Genomic DNA, 24,130 nt, shown 5'->3' with positions numbered 1-24,130 from the left:
CCCTGTAACAAGGGGCAAAGCACAGAAGCTACGATCATTGCTGTTCTTGAGGATGTACCAGTGCCGTTGAGGAGACACGTGGCTGAGTGACTGGACCTGATAGACTTCGTAGATGCAGTCAACGGAGAAGCCTCTGCGGACTTGATAATGGGGTTCTAAGCTATCTTCTAGGGCCTAAAACAACTTGAGGGCGTTATATATTGCCTGGAAGTAAGCTCGCAGCAATCCCCACCGTATAACAATCAAGAAGAGTTCCTTTCGTTCTCTAAGGTCTGAAGGTTAATAAAAGTGTCACTTTATGCAGTCCTGCGTCCACTACGTGGGCCGCCACCTCACGGCATAAAGGTTTGCCTTCGACATCGACAGAGTGTAGGAATTCATGGAAGCCCCAGCTTCTCAGAAGCAGCAATCTTGTCATTATTCGAGCCAAACGAAGAGAAATTCTTGGCCTGCTTCACGTTGTGGCCAAGGTAAAATGAAGGCGAGAGCCACACAGGTAGCGAACTGGCCAAGCATTAATGCTGGCATTACAGTTGTAGGGAAGTTATGCACTGGTTACGGGAAGTTCCAAAAGAAAAATTCAATGCTGCCTATGCTCAGTGACGAGCTACCGCATTGGCTATGTCATTTTTTCGCTGTCGGTCTTTTTAACCAGGGAAAAAGGAATACTTCTGAGTAACAGATTCTTACTCGTAGTTCTTGAGAGCTGAATCAGACTACCGCTGCCGCTGTAATCAGTGCAAGTGCCGAAAGATTCGCTGCGTATGGCATCCCAGCAAGGCTGTGCAGCAATAATGCCCCCCCCCCCACCTTTCGACAGTTTAACCTTCCAATCTTTCCCAAATCAATTTAATATCAATCACATTAGGTGTAGCCCGTACTGCTCGCGGAGAAACGGCTTGACAGAACGTGCGATTCGGGAAGCTACAAATTGTTCAACAAATGCCCGCTTTCCAATCTTGAATTTTACAGCGGGCATTTGGATGGAGGAACCACCAAGAGACAAATAGCTGCAATTGACCGCTCAGACTAATGGTGCATCCTAGCAAAAGACCAATTCCGGTCTTCAACTGGCCACTGGAGCCGTAGTTGAGCCCAACAGGTGCCGTTCGTCAGCGACTGCAAGAAATACGACACAAGGAGCGTCGCTACCACAACAGAACGACCCTAAGTCTACCGGACATTCATAGCGGAAACCAAGTATCCATGAATGCACACACAGGAGAACGTGGGCTCCGGCCACAGTTGTTGGTCTTTCAGAGCAAACGTGATCATACGTGCTTGCTACACACAATGGAAAGCAGTTGGGCTACGTGAGAGAACCTCTGAAGACCATAGAAGCAGCGGCGCCTCTACATGCGTCCCAAGACACGCTGCGTCAAGTTGCCCTCCTAGGGACGCAGTTCAAGCCAACCTTCTCAGAAGATAGCGCATACACTGACAGCCACATCGTTAGCCGTTACCAGAACGCAAGAAAAGTGTACATGGCCTTGTTTGCAGATAAAAAAGTGTGCTTTTCTTTCCCTGTTGTTTTGCTTCTTTGTCTGTCATTCTTTTCCTAAAGAAGGGAAGATGTGACGGACCGCTATATAATGCTTGCAATGCCAATCACTGCGCATTTCTCCTTATATAAGGCCGCGTTGCTGCTCGTCTGTCTTAGTCACGTTACACTTAGCATACAGGGGAGATTTTTTAGATTTTATAGAAACTTTAAGAACCACCGAATGCAGATAATATAACCCTAGTCATCGAGCTAGATGATAGAGATGGGTGGAGATTGCTTGCATGAAAAAACTAAACACGTATCAAATAAAGAACAATTTCAACGGGTAAACTTGTGAATAATTACTTTACCGCACATATTGCAATTAACGAATTTCGCGAATGACGCCAGTTTGAAGAAACGCGCCTTCATACTCGTCGTAAACAATATGCTGTTCCACTTACTTTTTTAACAAAACACTCGTTCAATAATTGAAGTCGACAATTAACTGCCACATCCACGTATTCTGTGCCACATTTCGGGAAATATTTCGAAACTGGTGTGTCATCATGGAGATTCCTTTTTAGCGGATGCATCTTGCAAACCTACCGTCTACAGTGCGCAAATTGCGACATACACCTAAAGCAAGTAATTAAGAGTTTAGTTAGTGAGCTATAATAACTATCTGAATATGTGTTTCGATTTCTCGTGCTAGTAATGTATGCCTCTTAGAATAATTCACCTCAAGGGCAGAAATACGCTATTTGCTGCAGGTGATTTTTTTAAAATCTGGTATACCTAAGAGGACTTTCCCGAATACGCTTACACGCTTTGTTTTGCACGATAGTTCTATGCGATATGGCCAACCTTCCTTTTCTGAAATAATTATTATTGGAAGAAAATTTATTATTAGAGTTTATCATTTATATGAATTTCCACATATAATTGTTGGGAAGGAATTAGTTGCGAAGGAACGTGGGAAAGAACAACAAATAGATGCTATTCGTGCTATCGGCCGGCACAACTAATCTGCGTGATCTCTTTCGATAAAATTTCTGTTGCAAGATTTTATAGTCGAATAGTCAGGCTTTATAATAGGCAATTTAAACTTTTCCACCGCGCAGGGAATAATTGTAGCGAAGACAGCGAATGGTTGCCCATCATTATCCCGCTTGATTTGCGGAGCGCCAATCGAGTGGGATGATGCTTGGACTCGGTGTTGTGTTCCCAACAGTCGCATGTGCCGTTCTGAACTCCAAGTAAATAAACATTACAAGTATAAAACATGTATATCGAGTTACGGTTGCTTGCTGCAGCGCAGAGATAAATCACCTGATTTTGGTTGCCAAAACCACAGTATGTTTCTCATGGATACCATGCAGAGTGAGACAGAGAGAGCGAACAAACATCGCTATTCAGGGACTGTTGAAACGTTGTCTTCGGGGTGGTCTCCCCCTTTGCAGGAATCAGTACGCTGTCGCAGCGTAGACGGCCCTCGATACCAGCCAACACTGCTCTGTGATAGTGAAGCTGGCTAGGGCTCTTTCCCAAAGCTCAGGTTTCTGGTATGTATTGGGTGTGTAAGGGTGATTCTGTACAGCCACTTACCATGTGCTAAAGGGCGCCCTGTGCTTCGCAGAAGTGGTAAAGTCAAAAGTGCAAGATGGGGATAAAGTGGTAGAGTGTACATTGGTGGGGAAAGGTGTCGGTTTGGACTGCTCCGAGAATGAACTCTTGACCTTTGATTAGCTTTTTATGAGGCTTTGAGAATGTTCTATGTTGTGATCTATAGTGGATGGTGATTTTCTTATAAGAGTGTAGAGGGTGTGGATGCCACAATTCCTACAGAATTGTGTTGAGCACATGGGATTGTGCAACCTGGAGCTGTTTCTATATATTTCGCCAGCACAGAAATGTGAGCTCCATGCCTGGACTGAGGCCGTGGCCTCGAGTTGAGGGGTATCACGCTATAGTCACTTAGATACCTCTGCAGATGAGAAAAGACCACGAAAGGCTCATTTGAACTCACCTGCGAATATCGAGGTTGAGCATGACGTAAATATATCTAATTATTCCGTGCACTTTCTTCCCTTTGATTGAATGCTAACTTTCCTGCGTAATCAGCTTATCTTGACATATTACTGCCGGAAGTGCGGCTTAACCAAAGCCATGCTGCAGCTCAAGCCGTACTACAAACAACACGCATTTACGACTTGACTCGATCTGAAAGCGCGGTCCCCTCCCGCGCACACGGCATTTTCTACTGCTGAGTAAAAAAACAACGTTTGCATTGTCATTTACAAATCACTTAGGTAATATCGAAGCCATCATCAGAAGACTCAATGTCCGGTTATTGATGGGGCGCTGTTGACGTGCCGAATTCCACAGCTTTATCGCTTTCTCCTAATTACACGTATTTAGCTTACGAGGCGTGGAGGTCCTCACCAAAAATAATCCTTGAAATTTAGCTATGCCTAGCAGCGTATATGTATTGTGTAGTTGCAATGACAGCTCCCGGTAATGCACTGTTGCGTTAAGCTTGGCATTAGTTGTGAAGAGATGCTTAGGCACAACAAGAGCACTTGTAGAATAATGCTAGAACTCTATAGAACCCTTACTCGTGCGCACATCCCAAGCGAAATAGAACTGCTGTATGAACTGAGTCGCTGCTTGCAATTTTGAAGAGCTATCCTTACTATTAGGCCTTCGAACTGTACGATTGATGAGCAGTGCCTGAGAGTTATACATTGCGGGCCAAACGGCGTCGTTTGCGGTTGCCCTGCATGCACTGGCTGGTGCAGTAATATAGGCTGACAGGTGCGGTCCTTGGTAGCACTCGCGTGCTCCTCTTTAGCATCTCATTGCAGCGGAACCCGCTCTAAATTTCTCGCAGTTTGACGCAGAGGGAGCTCTGGCTGCACGACCTGTGCGAGTTTTCTAACGCGCGCTGTGACACCAAGGGATTTCCGAGATAAGGGTATGCTCAGCGTGTCGAGAAATTGACTTCACCCAAGACGTAGCCATAACAGCAGAAACAAATATTTATCACATCAAATCGTCAGGAAATGTCTTATGCATTTTCTCCTTGTTTACAGTTTTCACTTTGTGCGTTATGCACTTATAACCTTATTTTCAATCCATCGTTCTTTGTTATTTACTTATGCACAGGTTCTTTCCTTAGGCAGTACAGAATATTTATAGAAAATGTCTATAGACATAGTGGACATGTCGCTTTTGGCAGAGGGGCTGTTAGGCGAGGTGTCATACTTTGCTACAAATAGGAAAACCTTAAACATCATTATTGCCAAAACATGGCTAAATGACCTTATTAGGACCTTAAGGGCATCTTATTCGAAAGATTTCGAGGCAATCACAAAACTCTAACACAATACCATACATAGTCACGCCCAATGACAGGAATAAAACCAACCAAGTTCGCACACATGGAAACTTAGTGTCACTGAGTTGCGTTCATACTCACGGGAGGCGCCCCTCACTTAAGTACAAAGTCGACTAAACCTCGACGGCACTCGCCTGCTTTACGCTCACGTCCACTCACTCCTACTAATACTCACCAACGTTCTACCTCAATAATGTGAACTTAGTGTGGAGTGGCAGTAAGTATGTGTATCCGGGAATGAGTATACCGACCCATGCTACTAGGTGTGCTGACTCCCCAAGAAACATTACAGCCCGAAGACCTCATTCATTGATTTACCCATGCGCACAAACGCGACACTGTGGAGGAAATTTTTTAGATGAGTATTACAGAGTGTATCCAAAATAACCCTTTTTACATTTGTCAACCTATTCTTCGCGCTGCGCCTACTCGGGGCGTTGTGTACTAGATAACATTCAATTTCATAAAACACAACCCTGTCAAATTCAAAAGCGGTATTTACGCTCTGTTCGCATCGAAAGAAAATTGTAACTTCATTATTCTTTTAGCAGAAATTTAGTAGTCCCCATGGCACGCAACACCGTGCTATTTCTTTAGCGCAATGCTCTTCGTGGCTGGTATTTTTTTGCTCAAGAAATAAAAATAAAAATTTGACTAATTACCAAGTGCGCTCTAATTAATTTGTACTCTACCTACCTTACACAACATATTGCAATTTAAGAATAGTAGGCGGTGGCTTCGACAAGCATATGCCTTTAGAACGAATCCTAACGATGATACCAATTACGAGATAATTATTCGAAATGTTTGCGCGTAGCTACCTTAGTGCTCCAGTATATTTTTAGGCTTCAGTGCCTAAACAAGTGTTTCAGAACATAAATGTAAGTGGAACAACAGATAACCTTTACTGCAAGTGTAGATGCACTTATCATAAGCTAATGTTAGTTTCAAAATTTATTCCAAAGGAATGTGTGTTCGGAAATAAGTGGCCTTACTCGGGTATGGTAATATGCGCGTAATAGTATTTGTCTCAAAGCTTGTTTCGGAAAACTTCCTTCATTAGTAAAGTATGCATTTAATTTACAGTATATGTAATGTTTGGCTCTTTGAATAATAAATCTTAAAAACTAGATCTGTGCGGTATGCAAAAGGTTTTTTAATCCTGTTAACACCAAAACGAGGCACATTGTATATGGTATAGTTATTAAAATGCATAGCCACGAGCTTGACGTTTCACTGTCATGAAGATGTGTTGAGTTTCTTGCCAAAAAGCAAAAGCTACGAATGCATAGCGGAAAAATGAACCTTGCGCTTCATTTCGCGTACTTTTGCCTTTCGTTTAGAAAAAGAAGGGGCTGAGGCGTATCTTTTCAACGTGCAGCTTTATTTTTTCTTGGTATGAAAACAATCAAGCGTGAAGACACTTAAAATGCCCTTCGTTTTGATTACAATGTGGAGGTTAATTCTCTGGAACATCCTAACTGCAATCTATGATATGCCTATTTTCTTCGTGCCCTTTGTAATAAGAAGCTATGGGTTCCAAGCAGCTTTTTGTCAACTGTGCTAAACAGTTTCCTTTCGTTATTTTTTTCTATATGAGTGTTAGTTATGTTACCTGTGGTTTTAATGACGTATACGAACGTGATAGCCTTGCCTGCAAGCCTTTGGAAGGTTTAATGCAAAAGACTAAACTTCAACTAAATAAAGCGAGAGCTCATATAAAAATTGTTCACACCGGTACGGTAAAAAAAAACTAAGCTTGAACATAGCGCCATAATAACAAATGAACCTTAACTTTAAGGACATGCTCTATATGACGCCTGTCCTGAAGCCACCGCAGAGAAGCAATATATATTCATGCCTTTGTATTAAAGGGATTAAATTATGAGTTTTAAAGTGCCAAAACCACGGTCTGTTTATGAGGCATGCCGTAGTGGGGTACTCCGCAAATTTCGACCACCTGGGTACCTAAGTACGCGTGTGTTTTCGCATTTCGGTCCCGTCGCAATGCGGTCGCCGTGGCTGGGATTCTATTGGCGGCGAGGAGTTACGGAGTCGTCATCTAGCGGAAGCACCTCGCTGGCGTAGTATGAGGGATCATGCGGCGCGCTCCTCATAGGTTTTGCTGTCAGCGCTCACTGAAAACACCACGCGCGAGCTCTCCCGGACATTTCTGTAAGTACTTCCGAAACGAGAGAAGTTTTTACTGTCTAAATAATAATCTTGGGCATACTGAAAGCACACAATCGTTTACAGACGCTATCCCTTTACCGAATTCATACATTGAACGCCACTGCGCGCGGTCGCCGCGATGGAGTCTCCCGAACCGGCTTCTTGCGTGAAAGGTAGGCAAACGCTGAGAGCAAGCCATGCGAAATATGTTCTTATAGTGTTTGTATAACTAAATGGAGCCTAATAGAACGAAGCCTCAATGCAGCGATCGCGCAGATTCCCAGCGATCGGCGCGTCTGGATGCTTGTCCGCGCACTGTTTCGCTTTCTCCGCGCGCGCGTTTTCGCACCGTGCCATGAGCTTTAGGTCGCAGAATATGAGCATTTGACAGTATACAAACAACGATTGTTGCGTGGGTGTTATCGGAGCTGTTCAAAAATAACTTCATTGTAGAGACTTCGACGCCTACGGGGACTGTGATGTGCCGTCGCTACGATTCAATCTTTTTTTTTTCTTCGATTCTTTGACCTTTCATTATTATATCTCGAGTTGCGTCGCACTGTATCTTTATCGGTGTTCTCAGCGTGCAATTTCCCGCTGCTCCTTTTTGTAATCCAGTGCATGCATTAATTCATAACACAAACATGACCATATGCCATGCTTTTTTAAAATGTGCTTCTTACCGCTGCCTTTCCACTCCACTCAACTTGCCAGTATCTATAGCATCGACAAGTTCATAGACCAAACCGTCATAACATTAGTCGGGCAGCGGACTCGGGCGAGCGTCTCAGTGCGCGTTTTCAGAGCATCGCAGACCGGGCGACGTAGCAGAAATCTTCCTCGCGTCTGTGCTTGCTGCATACCCGAGTTGTAGCCGATGTTTGCCGGTTTTATGTTTCGCGAGCCAAACTTCACGCAGCTTGTCCTGCGGCTACGTGTGAATAAGGCTGACTATGGGCTCCGTTGCGTACATTGTTACGAACTTGCACCGCTGTTCCGCGATTACGGCTTTGTGGTCCCGTAGCGCTCTTCACCCGTTTCGTGACAGAGCGTTGGTAGCGAAGACTCCGAGCCTGGCGTCGATGAGAATAACAAAAGGGACTTTATACATTATATACAGGTTATCATACAGGACATAAACGGATCGGCACTGGGGCCGAGAGCTCACACAAACGCGACTGTTCTCGCACGACGGCGTCCGGCGAAAACGCGTGACACATCTCACCCCAGTCGGGAGCGACCCTCTCTCCAGGTGGGGTCGGCGGATCCTGTTTTCGAGCGGCGTGTCGCTGCTTTTATAATCCCCGAGGCCCATTGTCACTCAAACGGCCCAATACAAAGTCAGCACACGACGGTCGTCCGAAGGGTCCAACCAGCGACCGCGCTGGCCACCCGGTTCAAAGTTCGCGCGCGCGGTGACCTCCAGGCAAGGGAGGTGCGGCGCCGGGCCGTCGGGCACACGCGGACACGTCAAAACACGCTGCTCCGCCGAGGCTTCTCCCGCACGAAGGCGCAGCATCTTGACTTGTGAAGGGAGAATTATGGCGCTCGCAGGATAGGTTCTGCATCTTGCAGATTCGGGATCCGGGCTTGTGGTAATGGCACAACAACATCCGGCATTGTGGCACCGAGCCGCAGCCTACCATGTTGCGCGCCTTCAAAGGCAGCCACTACCTATTGTAGTGCTTTTAAGCGTTGTAAAGGAGACACTCGAAGCGGGAAAATTTCGCCACTAAATGAGGACCCCAGCGTGCGAGGGAATTGAAACTCTCGTTTTCAGCTCGATTCGGCGCTCCCGAAGCAGCCGACGCGGCAGCTATGTCCACGTGATCCCTCCTAGCACGTCACGCCGACGGTGGCGCCAGCTTTTCCAGTGGTGGCGCTGGAGGCCAATACCACGACCTCCTGCTTACCAGCCTAACACCATGGCCACTAAGCAAGCAGGGCGGGTATGTCTTCATATGAAGAGCGAACTTTTCTGAATGAATTTTCTGAAGCGTTTCTGAATAGCAGAATTACGGCTATAAGCTTGACACGTCATAATTCTAAACACTTTGCGGTCCTCCTGCTTTATTCATTTAGAGGGAATTGCGGTTCTCTCGAAGGAGTCTCCTGATCATCTGAGGAAAAAAAATGCTTTCCCGTTCGCGGTTTAGGCCGGTAACAATAAAAATTTCACAAATGAAGAACAACTTACTTGTTCGCGGCGTTCGTAAAACTTTGCCGTATGTCGCCGACACCGTGTCTGCAAGGTGACAGAAGAAATTTCATAGAGGCTGCTTTCTGTTCCTCGGTATCGTCTTACTTAAACATAAGTGAAACGCGGCAAATCTCAACCTCAACAGCCACTAATACGATCCGAATGAAAAATGTTGCAATTAGTATATTAAACAATGCCATTGTCGTTTTAGGCAGTGTAAGATTTACAAAATTTTACAGATACTTTAAATATGTTTAAAATAAATGGGAAACAAAAGGCACAAATCCATATCTGTCAGATAACAGGTGTGGCGGTTCTGCAGACTTCATCTGTTAGAAAATCAGAAACTGGGGAATGTGACATTCGAGTCAGTAGCCTGCGTAAAGTTCGTTCAGCGTAAACATTCAGAAGCGTATACTTTTAGGCCCGTTGGTGCACTCCGTAGTGCCGTTGAGCGTAAATACGGGCGGGATGAAACGCAGTATACAGGACAGACGCTCAATTACAAATGAGGGTTAATAAAATGTTTTCCAGGGAGCGGAGGGGCGCGAATGCGCAGTCGAAAGGCGGACACAGATATCACGCATAATCACACGCGAAAATTGTAGAAAATGCAACCGCCCGAGGAGGTAACTGATTCCCTTATCTGTCGAGGGAACTGTCGGGACACAGACACAAGTGGCAGATTATGCGCATATCTGGCCGGCCGCAATAATTTCTCTCGCCAGTCTGTTATTGGACTCGTTTGGAATGGATGCGTTTCAAAAATGGTGGAGTGCAAGCGCAAGCTTTGATGTGAGCGCCTGTCCGGTCCACTCCGTTTCTTCCAGCCCATTTTTACGCTTAACGACGCTATCGTTAACATTATTTTCCTGATATCCTTCTCACAGGTTACTGGCTTTTTTTCACTTCTGTGCAGAAAACAAAATTGTTAAGGCCTTACATGGCTTATGGCCACCACCTACTGAGTTGTGCCATTTATTTTTGCTCAGTTAGAGTCTCCTTTACTGATCCGTTTAGTTTGTACTAAATGTAGTGATATTCAACAACGTTTCTTAAGACAGACGGATGGTCGGACGAAGTAGTCTACTTGAAACATTGCATATAGTTTAAATGTTTTGTTCTGTTCTATTGAAACCAATTTAATTCGGCGCAGTGGATGCGAGGAGTGCAATCTTTCTTTTTCCTATGCAATTATACAGGCGCTCAAAATGTAACACGTCCTATTCAAAATTTTTGTGCGCTCGATACACACAGCTGGTTCAGCATTCTGAGTTTACAAGAGACGCAGAAAGTACTTACCATCAGTCTCATCGTATTCAGCTGTAAAAAATGTTCAGCATAAATGGATCAAATAGGCGTATCATGCGTGTGTCACATAAGGTACGTTCCAGCATCTACAAATTTGCATTTCTCAACAGGCACAGCAGTTCCCGGAATAGCAAAACATCGAATATTTTTGCGACAACAGAGGCGCTGGTAACGGTAGATTATAACACTTTATTCAACCGCCATGTCTTCGAAACGTTTGTGTTTCCATTTTTCTAACAACTATTGAAATATAAGGGTATTGGGTACAAGATAATCTCTGCGTGCAGTTACCGTTCTAACTATAGTTGTCTTTTATACCTGTTATTCTTGCAAGATGGCGCCACAGTGGGGTTGAGGAAACAGAACTGTACACCGAGCACTAAATAATACGCATGGCGAGCGGAAAAAAAGGTGGTTAATCGTAATGTAACGATGAAGAAAACGCTAACGATGGAAAAACATTATCATCATCATCATCTGAAGCAGCAGCAGCAGCCGGCACCGCTGCCGCCGCCGCCATCGCCTCTTATGCCTTCGGCATGACGAAAGCCACTCCCAGCGATCATGCACTAGGTGAACGACCATGCACCAGGTGAATCAGTATTGCTTCCGCAAATTTCCCAATTTCATTACCTCACCTAACTTTGTGCCGTCTTTGAATGGAAGTATATCAATCAGCAAAGAATACTGCTAAGCTTTACAATAATCTGAATGGTAGTCATCTACTGGACGAAGCCGGATCAGGTTGTCACAGTATTAACGTAAATTTGCCACTGATGTCTAAACATGTGTTGTGGATGGAGTAGCGTTGGAGCCGTGCAGCATATTTTATTAGCATGCTGCAATATCTGTCTAGAGATGCATGAAGAGGCAATAACTCTGCCCGAGCTCATGCATTTTAGCGATAATCAAGAAAGAAGAGTTGAGAGATGTGAAACGCGGCTGGATATTTTTGTGAACTTAATAACACGGAAAACAAAAAATAAACAATCGGAAAATACAATTTTATAGCATTCACTAATCTGTTAAAACCGATCGTGGGTTCTAAGGGCCGAGCACAGGTGCAAGAAAAATCTAAATGTAATGAGCTTGATCGCATGCTTCCCCATTCAATTAAAAAGCAATGCTGTTAATTTCCTTCCAGATCGCCACGTCCATCTGTCTTTTTTCGGTCTGCCGTTATCCCGTAAACAGAAACACGTCAAAGGGCGGGTTCAAAGCATCGATTTGAACGTGTCTGTATATTGCCCCGTGCTGTATTGACCCTTCTCGTAGGGCAGTTTTTTCTCGAGAAACGAGAGGGCGCTTCTAGCGGCGCGCCGCACGTCGCCTCAGTGACAGCGCATGATTAAGAAACCATTAGCGCTTCCACCTTGCTTCTGTGCGATCAGCTGTAGGAAATGCAACGGAGTTTTCGCTAACGCACTGTGCTCCAGTCATGCCGGATTTAATCATGTGGATTGAAGACGTGTGCAGTAGCCGGCTGCAAAAATAGTGACTTCCACTTTAAGGAACGGAATGAATCTGTGTAGCAACGTTCTCGTACCGTTACTACAACTGCCCATAGGTGTTACCGACACTTGGAGATGAACGGCTTTCTTCGAGGATACAGAAATGTACTCATCCACAAGCGTTGTACTGCTAACCTTCAAAGAAAGTGCTTCAGCCCAGGAACGTCGACAAGAGTGGGTGCCGCTCGTCAAACAATGACAAAGGGAGTAGCGCCGCTTCCTGTCATAGTACGTTTCGCGCGCTATTTACATACATCTACCCCAAATGGTACGGAAGCTTACGCCCACTATATCACTAACGTGCCCAATAGGCGCTAAACTTGAATATATGCGGATCGTATACGTCCAATAAATGACGGACTACACCGATAGCGCAGAAATGGTCAAAATTGAGCAGTTTGTAACGGGCCACAAGAGCAAGCGAATTACTATCCATAATACATATTTGCAACAACGCATTACAATGTACAAAACGGCTACCTTTGAAGCCTTGCATGGCAGGAACAAATCTACAGGAGCCGAGAACACCAGCGAGTGATTAGGCAGAAATAATCTGAAAGCGACCGCACCAAGGAAACTTACTGCGTGAGAAATGTGACAAGCCGCTGCTTCACAATATTTGCCAAATAAAGAACGAGTAGCAAAACACACTAATCCTGATTGAATTGATGAACAGTAAGTTTGGAGCTTCGAATACATATTGTCACAGACAAAACCACAAAAGACTTCGGTCGACGCTATAGATCTGTTTATATATCGCTGTCCTGGCACCTTCGTCGTTTTTTTCTTGTGGGAGCCACCCAACATGCCTAGCATGTGGCACCGAATCGCACCGAGTGGCTGTCAGCTATGTCGAGGTCGTGGCATTACCCCCCTGCCTAGAAGCATCGTCTCGATGCGGAACATTGATGCACTGTAGATTGCCACGGGGATGCTGTTAAGAGAGACGTAGATGGTGAGAGAGGTGTGGAACTTTGCCTTCAGCGGGAGTAGTATAACTTCAATCTAGAGACGTGTACGATATCGGACAGGCATGGGCATCGGGGACGGCGAGCGGTGCCTTCTCCTTCAGAAATCACTTCGTATGTGACGTCACTGATTCGTTGAACGACCCTGTGGGGTCCAAAGTAGCGGCACAATAGTTTCTCCGACCATCCGCGCTGGCGTATCGGTGTCCACACCCATACTTTGCCACCGGGTTTATTTGTGACGTCGTGGTGACGAAGATTGTATCGGTCGGCGTCGTTGTGTTGTTGGTAGCGGATACGCATTCGTGCGAGCTGGCGCGCCTCTACGGCGCATCGAGTGAATTCGGCAGCATCAGTGACAACATTAGAACAATAGGTGGGTGAGAGCATTGCGTGCAACGTTGTGACAGCTTCCCAGCCGTGCACGAAGTGAAAAGGGGTGAAGCCGGTAGTTTCTTGAACGGCAGTATTATATGCAAACGTAACATTTGGGAGAACGTCGGCCCAGTTCTTGTGGTCGACGTCAACATACATAGAAATCATATCAGCGATCGTTTTGTTTAGCCTTTCTGTAAGCCCATTCGTCTGGGGATGGTAAGCAGTGGCTTTGCGGTGAATGGTACCACTGAGAAGCATGATATCTTCTGTGAGCTGCGCTGTAAATGTTGTGCCCAAGATGGTTATAACTACTATTGGAGCACCGTGGCGGAGTACGATACCATGCGCAAAGAAGGCCGCAATATCATTAGCAGTGCCTCGTGGGAGAGCTCGGGTTTCAATGTAACATGTAAGGTAGTCTGTGGCAACAGCAATCCAACGGTTACCAGCCCTCTACGTGTGGGATGGTCCAAGCAAATCTGTGCCAACCTGCTGAAAAGGGATCCGCGGAGGGTCCACGGGATGGAGAAGTCCAGCGGGAGGCACGGGTGGTGTCTTACGTCTTTGGCAGTCGCGGCATATCTTCACGTATTGCTTTACGTCACGGCGAAGGTTAGGCCAGAAGTACGTTTGGCGTATGCGTGAAAACGTCCATGTGAATCCCAAGTGGCCCGAAGATGGCTCGTCGTGAGAGGTCCGCAGGATGTCGTCACGTAGTGAAGAAGGCACTACAAGGAGGCAGGCGGTTGCGGTGGAGTGAAAACCCAATTTGTAGAGAGCGCCATCACGGAGAAAAAAACGAGGATAACTTGCGGATGAACATACGAGGCGGCTCTGGTAGATGGTTCTCAAAGTAGTCGATGAGAGGCCGGAGCTCTGAATCATAGCGCTGTTGCTTGCTGATGTCTGATACTGAGATAATTGACAGAAATGCATCCTCTTCATCAACGTCGCATGGCGATGGTTGAAGTGGAGCACGTGACAGGCAGTCGGCGTCGGCGTGTTTACGCCCGGACTTGAACACTATAGTCATATCGTATTCTTGCAAGCGAAGACTCCAGCGTGCAAGACGGCCAGATGGATCCTTCAGATTGGCGAGCCAGCACAATGAATGGTGATCTGTCACAACTCGAAACGATCGGCCGTACAAATATGGTCGGAACTTGGCAATTGCCCACACAACGGTCAAGCATTCCTTCTCCGTGGTGGAATAGTTCCTTTCAGCTAGAGACAAAGTGCGGCTTGCGTACGCAATGACGCGTTCGGCTCCATCTTGCCACTGTACGAGGACGGCACCAAGGCCAACGTTGCTGGCATCCGTGTGCAACTCGGTGTCACTGTCTTCGTGAAAGTGTCCTAGAACAGGAGGTGCGTGCAGACGTTTCTGGAGTTCACAGAAGGCCTCTTGTTGGTCCTGCTCCCAGACAAACGGAACGTTTTCCTTAGTCAGCCGTTGCAAGGGTTCGGCTACCCGTGAAACGTTTGCCACGAAGCGTCGATAATATGCGCAAAGCCTTAGAAAACGGCGGAGTTAATGTTTGTTTGAAGGTGTTGGAAACGAACCAACAGCAATGGTTTTGTCGGGGTCTGGTCGAATGGCCTCGTAGTTGATGACGGGGCCTAAAAGTTTGAGTTCGTAATCCCCGAAATGGCATTTTTCAGGCTTTAAAGACAGGCCAGCAGTACGAATTGCGTCAAGAACTGCTTGTAAGCGCTGGAGGCGCCGCTCAAAAGTTTCTGAAAACACAATTATATCATCTAAATAGACAAGGCATAACTGCCACTTGAGACCTGATAGAACCGTGTCCATCATGCGCTGAAATGCAGCAGGTGCAGAGCACAATCCGAAAGGACGGACATTGAATTCGTAGAGTCCGTCAGGCATATTAGATGCTGTTTTCTCACGGTGACGCTCATCAACTTCTATTTGCCACTAGCCGCTGCCAAGGTCCATCGATGAGAAGCATCGAGCATGTCGAAAGCGGTCCAAAGAGTCGTCAATCCGGGGAAGGTGATTAACGTCCTTCGTAACGTTATTAAGCTTGTGAGAGTCAACGCTAAAACGCAGTGTGCCGTCTTTCTTTTTCACCAGAACCACAGGCGACGCCCATGGACCGGTGGAAGGCTGTATGATATCGTCAGTAAGCATTTGTTGGACTTGGTTTCAGATGGCGTGTTGCTCTTTACGAGAAACAGGGTAGGCACGTTGGCGCACGTGTCTTTCGTTGGGATTTGTAATAATTCTGTGTTTCGCAATAGGCGTTTGACTGACCTTCGATGTTGAAGAGAAACAGTCCCCAAAAGACTTTAAAAGGCTTCGAATGCTAGCCTGTTGTTCACCTGATAATCTAGAATTCACATCAATATTGCTGTTGGCTTGTACCTCACAGTTAGGATCTCGAGACATCATTGTGTCCTACAGTTAAACAAGCGGGAAAGTCACTGACTGGCTCCAAAAGGCGATATCAGTTCGTGGCGCGAAGTGCGGATATTCAAGACTGAAATTTGTCACTAAAATCTGAGCACTCCGTGACGACAGCTGCAAGATGGCGCGTGCTACGCAAACCTGTCGAGCCAACAAGACTGACAGATTGCCTTCAGCGATCCCGAGATGGGGAGGATCATCGTCTGTTTCTGCGGAGACCAACGCAGTACTCCGGGGTGGTAAAGTAGCACAGTAAGCCAAAGCGCGTAACACCGTGGAGTGTGGATGGCAGTCGTCTGAATGAGTTTCGCTTTCGTTTGAAAAAGTGGCAAGCAACTCACGAAGGTTTATGATTGCGCGGTACTCGCGAAGAAAGTCCATGCCGAGTATGACCTGCCTAGAGCACTCTGCCAGCATAATAAATGAACCGGCAAATGTGACCTCACAAATTTGCACCCTCGCAGTGCATTTGCCGATCGGCGTGAGAACATGACCGTCGGCTGTATGGAGCTTAGGTCCTGGCCACAGTGTCGTCACCTTGCGAAGTGCAGTAACCAGTCGTCCGCTCATGACAGAATAATCGGCACCAGTATCGACAAGAGCTGTTACCAGGTGGTGGTCTACAGAAACGAGTATGTCGGCTGAAACAGGTTCACGGTTTTCGAAGGGAGGTGTCGAAGGTACGCAGTTGTCGTTGTCCTCGTCGTTGTCGTCATCGTCGTCGACGCCGTCGTCGGGGTGTCGCAGCGGAGGATCTTTCGATGTGCGTTGGACAGCGGCCCCACCCCCGGAGGTCGCTGTTCTTAGTTTCCCCGACTTGGGCACGTGGGCCGATTTCCCACGGAAGCAGAGAATGCAGTGTAGCGGCTAGGTGACGCCGATCGTCGAGGAGGTGGTGATCGTGACTGGCGTCTCTGTGGAGACAGAGATCGGGTCGTTGGCAGGGACTGTTCAACCGGTGGGAATTGCGCGTACGGCGACGAAGGTCGACTGGCCTGATAGTGCTGGCTTTCTCTCGGGCGCACTCCCTCACGTGGGCGACGAGCGCCAAGGTGACAGCCCTAGAGTCCTATTCTTCGGTAGTAGCAGGCACGGTACAAATGGCCCGCTTCGCCACAGTGGAAACAGAGTGGCTGAGAGTAAGGTGTGCGCCACACGTCTGACTTTCGCGCATTGATTCGGGGGCTCGTGGACCCATACATATTTGTACATGAAGCTTGGCCCTGGAGGTGGCACAGCGGTTCGTCAGAAGAAGGCGGGATACGATGGTTCCCGGGTTGCGCAGCTAGCCTCACTACTTGCGCATAAGTCAGTACGGGGGTGGCTTCTGGTCTAGTTTGCGCGAATGGCTGTGCCGCCTGGCGGACTTCTTCGCGGATGATATCTGTCAGGGATGCTACGGTCGGTTGAAATCGCTCTCCCTATAGTCGATGGAGCTCATCACGCAAGACACTACGTACAAGCTCTCGAAGCAAATCGGTGTCATAGGGCAATGAGAGAGAAGATGCTGATCCCAGGCTGATTTGGCGATCGTAGGCCGAGGAGTGTTGCTGAAGGGCTCGCTCCATTGTTGTCTCCTCACTGACGAACTCAGCTACTGTATCTGGAGGCATCGCATCAGTCCAGCAAACAGCTGTTCTTTCACTGCGCGCATCAGCAGGCGTACTTTCTTCGCCTCTGTCATCCCAGAGTCAGCACGCCTGAAAAGCCACAACATGTCCTCTACGAATATGGATAAGCTTTCGTTCGACCTTTAACCCTATTTTGAAGGGCTTGCTCTGCTCGCTCTTTTCTTGCGGGGCTGCTGTACGTATCGCGCATCTGCTGTTGAAATTCTTGCCACGTGGTGATGGATGGCCTGTGGTTAGCGAACCATGTTCGGGCAGAGTCCTCTAGGGCGAAGTACACGTTCCTTAACTTTTTCTGCTCGTCCCAATAACTGACGTCAGCTACACGATCGAAGTCGTCGAGCCAGTCTTCCACGTCCTCAAAAGGCTCACCATGGAACGGCCGCGGCCAGCGTGGGGTGTGGAGAACCAGCGACGCAAGAGGCTGTCCCGTGCCGTATGTCTCCTGTGTCTTGCTTGCGGTTGTGGTGGACATCCTCGGCAGATCTTGCAGGCCGTATTCCGGAGGCAGTCTTTGAAGCCGCTCCAGTTCCTGGGGGTCAGAGTACATAGACGCGTACCCAGCACCTCCAATAATTTGTCACAGACAAAACCACGAAAGACTTCGGTTGACGCTATAGATCTGTTTATATATCGCGGTCCTGGCACCTTCGTCGTTTTCTTCTTCTGGAAGCCACCCAACATGCCTAGCATGTGGCACCGAATGGCGCCGAGTGGCTGTCAGCTGTGTGGAGGTCCTGGCAATATTTAGCCTCGCTTATAAAACAGGCACCACATACGCTACTCAGGCCGCTTGGACATAGCCTAATTAGCTTCTAAAGTGTTTTTCTATGTTCGTTGAAGCTGTGGCCAAATCTTCGTGTCGTCAGCCCAGTCACTGTCTATGATATCTCCCTAAACAGAGGTTTGCTAAGCCGCATCGGCGTCAAACGCACCCATTGTAAACGCGCAGGCAACGGAGGCTATTGAGGCAAGGAATGCACGCGTCACCACCTGATCAAACAGGGCAGCTCCCACGGGATCGTTGCGAAAAGGGTAGATACATACTGCAGTTTAGGGAATACTAGAACACCAGAGAAGCAATCAGTGACCGCAGCACCAGTAGCCACATATTCTGGCGCTTCGTGTTACTATAAAGTGTGCGAAGCGTGTTTTACAGCAAAGCTGTATACTTCTACCATCCAAGGTAGTTTTCGTGTCAGTGGCGTGGTAAGCTAAAAACTCCCAGTACGTGCGCCTATCCCGAAGATTGTGCAATGCCGGCCAGACCCACGGTGGAGCTGAAGCAGGCGTTAAGCCCTCTCCATTCGTGGGCGATCCCGACGATAGTGCAATACCGACCCGACCCGCGGCGGAGCTGAAGCAGGCGTAAGGACTCCCCATGCGTGGGCCGATACCGTAGTGCAATTCCGGCACGACCCACGGTGGAGCTGAAGCAGGCATTAGGCACTCCCCATGCGTGGGCAATCCCGACGATAGTGCAATACCGGACCGACCCGCGGTGGAGCTGAAGGAGGCGTTAAGGACTCCCCATGCGTGGGCCGATACCGCGGTACAATTCCGGCACGACCCACGGTGGACCTGAAGCAGGCGTTAAGCACTCCCCATGCATGGGCCGATACCGAAGCTAGTGCCATTTTGGCCCTACCCGCGTCGGAGCTGAAACAGGCGTTAAGCACTCTCCATGCGTGGGCCGATCCCGAAGATGTTGATATGCCACGCCGACCCGCGGCGGAAGCGAAGCTGGCGTTAAGCACTCCCGATACGTGGGCCGATGCCGAAGATACTGCAAGGCCGGCCCACCTCGCGTCGGAGGTAAAGCAGGCTAAGCACTACCCGTACATAGGCTGATACCGAAGATAGTGCAATGCGGGGCCGACCCATGGCGAAGGTGAAGCTAGCGCTAGGCACTCTCCGTACGTGGGTCGATCCTGATAAGCACACTCCATACGTGGGCTGATCCCGAATATAGTGCAATACCGGCCCGACCCGCGTCGGAGTTGAAGCAGGCGTTAAGCACTCCCAATACGTAGGCCGATCCCAAAGATAGTGCAATGCCGGGCCGACCCGCAGCGGAGGTAAGCAGGCGTACAGAGGCGATGCGCGCGGACAGTGGCGTTGTATTTTTACTAAATGTCCTTAGTTTTGAAAACTGCCTGCGTCAATGAAAGGAAATGGGCAACGTCACGCTAAATTTCGTAGTTATACCCAGGGTGCCGGATGTCGTGATTGCTGCGAAATCTAAGTTGCGCTAAACTGTAGTGGTGATCTACAAGTTGGAATATGTTTTTAGAGCGCGAGCAGTAAGCGCAAAATGATTATCTACTGCATGCAAAGCGCTGTATGTGCTATGCGTGTGGTCGTATAGGTAGTACTATACGCAAAAAGAGGTCGGTACTCACTGACGTAGACGTTGGAGATAAGGATGAGCAGAATGATCATGAGGATGAGCAGGATAAGGATGCAGCAGCATATGATGGGAACAATTTCGTCGGGGTAAGTGTCCTCATCTTTGCGTTCTTCGTTGAGCCTGCGGAAGTTAGTGCCCAAGTGTGAGTGATCTGTTTCTACTTCTTGCTCCCCTTCATTGCATCGCAACTTATTACTGCCCGCTTTTAGTTTTCATCCCTGTTGTCTCTTGCGATTTCGTATTTCTCACGCAACAAGCCGATTGCTGTAGACGCTGGGTTGGGTTAGGTTATCTTAGTTTGATAGGTTGACTGACAGGCTAGGTTAGGTTAGTTTTGATAACTTGACTGAAAAGGTCAAAACTCGCATAAATAAATCTTGCCATAAGCATTTTTTCCCCATGGTCACATCTGCGACGTTGTAAAAACCCATTTAAAAGGTTTCTATGGCATTTGCACAAAACCGAGAACCACATGTAGTCATTTGCCAAAGAGTGTTTCTGGCTGCCGGTGTGAGGCATAGACTCGGCCAGTCTTTAGATTCCAGTAGCCAGTCGTTTGCTTCCCTGCACGAATTGATGTTTTGTTCTGCTTCTCAAATGTTGCGTAAGCGAAATCCATCATGAATGCCCGTTGCTGCGTGATGCTCAGCAAGCATCGTTCATGTAGAGATCTCTAGTAAAAATTACATCATTGCAATGCCGCAAAATTTAGTGCCACCTTCAAAACATTGAAAAGAAGCTTGAGCTAGACCACAGCGGGGTCATGCCGAACGTTCGTTTGGCGCTAAGTATAACATATAGGTGCCGCTCCTTTGTTTTATCAGTCATCAAGTATGCTTAGGACATTGTTCACAGCTCCCACAAGGTTAGTTACTTGCTTTGCGCCGTCGCAAAATTCATCCAGCGCCTAGGAGCCGAGGCGGCCGCTTTCATATACCATTAGCCAAGGATAAGAGACCGGGCAACAGTGGCTGCGAAAGGCTGAAGCCCCAGTGGGTCTGAATAATTTAACGTTTGAGAGGCCACAGCTTAGAAGTGAACGATGACCAAGTGTTGTTCTACCAATAGATGTAAAAAATGGCGGCATGCCGCGCTTAAAACATGCTTCCCTCACAGCTTGCTGTGATGGAATCTTGAACACTCGGCAAATAAACAGCTTCAGTCAATGTCTCTTACGTACCTCACTATCGATTTGCAAGAAACCTTTGCGGTAAAAGTTCGCGAACTCAATGCTGATGCTGAAATCTGTCTGGAGCGGAGCTTCTGTGAAGCGGGCAATTAACTGCTATACCACTAAATGTCATGCGCATAAGTGTATCCATCCAATGCAACGCGTTTTGGTTCATTATCTAACTTGTTTCGTCTGTACAATTGTTGTGTTTCTACACCAGATAGTTCGCGAGAAACGGATGTGTGCGCATTGTATGCAGAACGTACGTGCATTGTAGACGTAGGCACACACACCATATGCAGATGCATTTATATCTTCCCTATCCCGTATGCCAGAGCGCCACACAGGCACTGGCACAAAAATGAGTAGTGCGTTTATAAGAAAGTAAATGCAGTCAAACCAGTTGTCGTATATTATGGGATGCTCTCTGAATAGATTGGTGTTTTGTATGCACTGATGAGCCGACATTATATCATGCGCTGCTCTATTATGAGATGTGTGTGCTTTAGAAACACCCATGAAACTACATATAAATGTTTTAATATATATGCTAGTTCGGGATGAGGCGTAAAGAATCGCGGTCTACTCACTGACATGAAATTATCAGTTAACAATTTATACTACATGAACCGCAGTGATTTACAAGATAACAAATTAAGCAGCCACGTGAAATGCCGCAGGTGAAAAGGAGAGGCGGGATCGGCTACAATACTTTGGCTTAACCAACACGCGTTTGTGCCTTACATAATTTTTCGCTTCTGCGCCACTACTCTGCAAACTTCTCCTCACTCCTGCTTCTTGAGTCTACTGGTGCTTCTTGAACATTTATATATCATTCTGAAGTTTATGGAAGTGAAATAGACAGTTAACTGAAAAGTATTTCTGAAGATAGTTACTGCATGACTATTCAAATAATTGTGTTGTCCAGAGTCAACACACCCGCAAAGAGGCCGACATGTCTTAGTCGGACAACTCCTTGTCTGTAAGTGAGGACAACATGACACAGAGGCCGATAACAAATTTAATGATGATTTCAGGGAGGCTCTACATAGTTTCCAAAGTGTACCAACGAACTGAGCACGCGACATATTTTCCAAATCGCATCAATTTGTCTAAGAAGAAGTTTCATTAAGATGATAACTGTGATGATGGCGACAACACCGACGATATCGTGACGATGACTAGCGAGGTCGTTACATTAACAATGACGACCACGACAACGACACAATGATGGCACAACGGCTCAAATGTGTTAAATAGGGGCAGAAATCCTCAGGGGCGGATATCTTACAATAGCAAGTTATGTTAATTGTGTAAAATATTGTTACGTAGGAAGACGCAGACGAAAAGCTATGTACAAGTATATATACAAGAATATACGCAGCGCTTGGCCAAGAGGCAACAGCCCGCGCTAGCTTCTCCTCGTCGTCGTCGTCGTCGCACTGCTCACCCATTTCGTGATCGCGCATATTGTTCCGTAGCACTACCCCCGGCTGCAAAAGCGCCGTCCCGGAGCAAATAAAGATCGGACTCGGAAGCAGTGTAGAAGGCCTTGAGCCTACTGACATGCACGACATCACTTGATGCCAGAAGAGAGGACGCGGTTGAACCCACAGGAGCAATTTCGTAAGTCACAGGCGCCACCTGGCGCAGCACGCGGTAGGGCCCAGTGTATCGCGAAGGGAGCTTCTCTGAAAGTCCGACGTGACGAGAGGGCGACCACAGGAGCACGAGCGCACCAGGCGAAAACTGTACGTCACGATGGGGGGCGTTGTAATGACACTGCTGAGTGGCTTGTGAGGTCGTCAGTCGAGCACGGGCAAGCGGGCGTGCATGGGCGGTGAGGGCGATGGCGTCGCGCGCATACTCGCTTGTTGAGATCGCAGCAGGAGGAAGTGCCGTGTCTAGGGGCAAGGTAGGTTCGCGACCGTGCAGTAGATAAAATGGAGAAAATCTGGCGGTGTCGTACCGGGAAGAATTGTACGCAAATGTTACGTAAGGAAGGGCTATGTCCCAGTCGTGGTGGTCTTTGCAAACGTACTTGGACAGCATATCGGTAAGAGTAGGGTTTAACCGCTCTGTCAGGCCACTGGTTTGAGGATGGTATGGGGTAGTCAGTTTGTGCTGAATGGAGCAGGAACGCACAATGTCAGCGATAACTTTCGAGAGGAAGTTTTGACCACGGTCAGTAAGCCGCTGTCGCGGGGCGCCATGATGCAAGATAATGTCACGCAAGAGAAAGTCCGTGACGTCAGTGGCGCAACTAGTAGGGAGAGCCCGAGTGATAGCGTATCGGGTGGAGTAATCCGTCGCGACGTCTACCCATTTGTTCCTAGAGGATGACGTGGGAAAGGGACCGAGCAGGTCTAGTCCAACACAAAATAACGGTTCTACAGGGACAGTGATCGCCTGGAGATGACCGCCAGGTAGCACCTGAGGTGTTTTCTGACGCTGGCAGGGATCACAGGCAGCAACATAGCGTCGAACGGAGCGCGCGCGACCAGGCCAGTAGAAGCGGCGGCGGACGCGGTCGTACGTGCGGGTTACCCCAAGATGTCCTGCAGTGGGTGCGTCAAGCATCCCAAAGAGCACAGTCTGTCGTAGCTGTTTTGGCACGACAAGAAGATCAGAGCCGTCAGGGAGGAAGTTCTGTCGATACAGAATGCCGCCCTGGAGGACATATCGGCGAACGGATGCGTCGGTAGGTGTTGAACGCAGACGCACGATAAGTGCTCGCAGCGATAGGTCGCGGTACTGCTCATCGGCGATGTTAGCGAAGGCAGACACAGAGAAAATGCCGTTGGCGCTACTACTGTCGGCGTCGTCAGGCTCGTCGACCGGGTAGCGAGACAGGCAGTCAGCGTCCTTGTGTAGACGGCCAGATTTATAGGTGACAGTATACGAATATTCTTGGAGGCGTAAGGCCCAGCGACCAAGACTTCCTGTAGGATCTTTCAGTGAGCATAACCAGCAAAGCGCGTGATGGTCTGTGACAACGGAAAAGGGTCGGCCATATAAGTATGGGCGGAATTTCGCAACCGCCCAAACTAGGGCCCGACTCTCACGCTCAATG

At 47.8% G+C, this 24,130-nt stretch overlaps 1 protein-coding gene across 2 annotated transcripts in view; it reads right to left on the bottom strand.

Moving 5' to 3' along the window:
* Positions 1–24,130, bottom strand: part of LOC135903072 (collagen alpha-1(III) chain-like) — a 442,036-nt gene that overhangs the window by 73,277 nt on the left and 344,629 nt on the right. Inside the window, exons 3-5 of one of the 2 annotated variants that reach the window (XM_070532328.1) lie at positions 19,879–20,006; positions 10,558–10,578; positions 9,253–9,300 (exon numbers count right to left, since the gene is read on the bottom strand). The exons of the other annotated variant lie outside the window; for it this stretch is intronic. Coding sequence (XP_070388429.1) covers positions 9,253–9,300; positions 10,558–10,578; positions 19,879–20,006 — 197 coding nt within the window. The remainder of the gene's footprint in view (positions 1–9,252; positions 9,301–10,557; positions 10,579–19,878; positions 20,007–24,130) is intronic. 2 annotated transcript variants of the gene reach the window in all.

Source organism: Dermacentor albipictus, chromosome 1, assembly GCF_038994185.2.
Source record: "Dermacentor albipictus isolate Rhodes 1998 colony chromosome 1, USDA_Dalb.pri_finalv2, whole genome shotgun sequence".
NCBI lineage: Eukaryota > Metazoa > Arthropoda > Arachnida > Ixodida > Ixodidae > Dermacentor > Dermacentor albipictus.
Note: the sequence above shows the minus strand (reverse complement) of the source record. Positions and strands in the feature narration are given on the sequence as shown.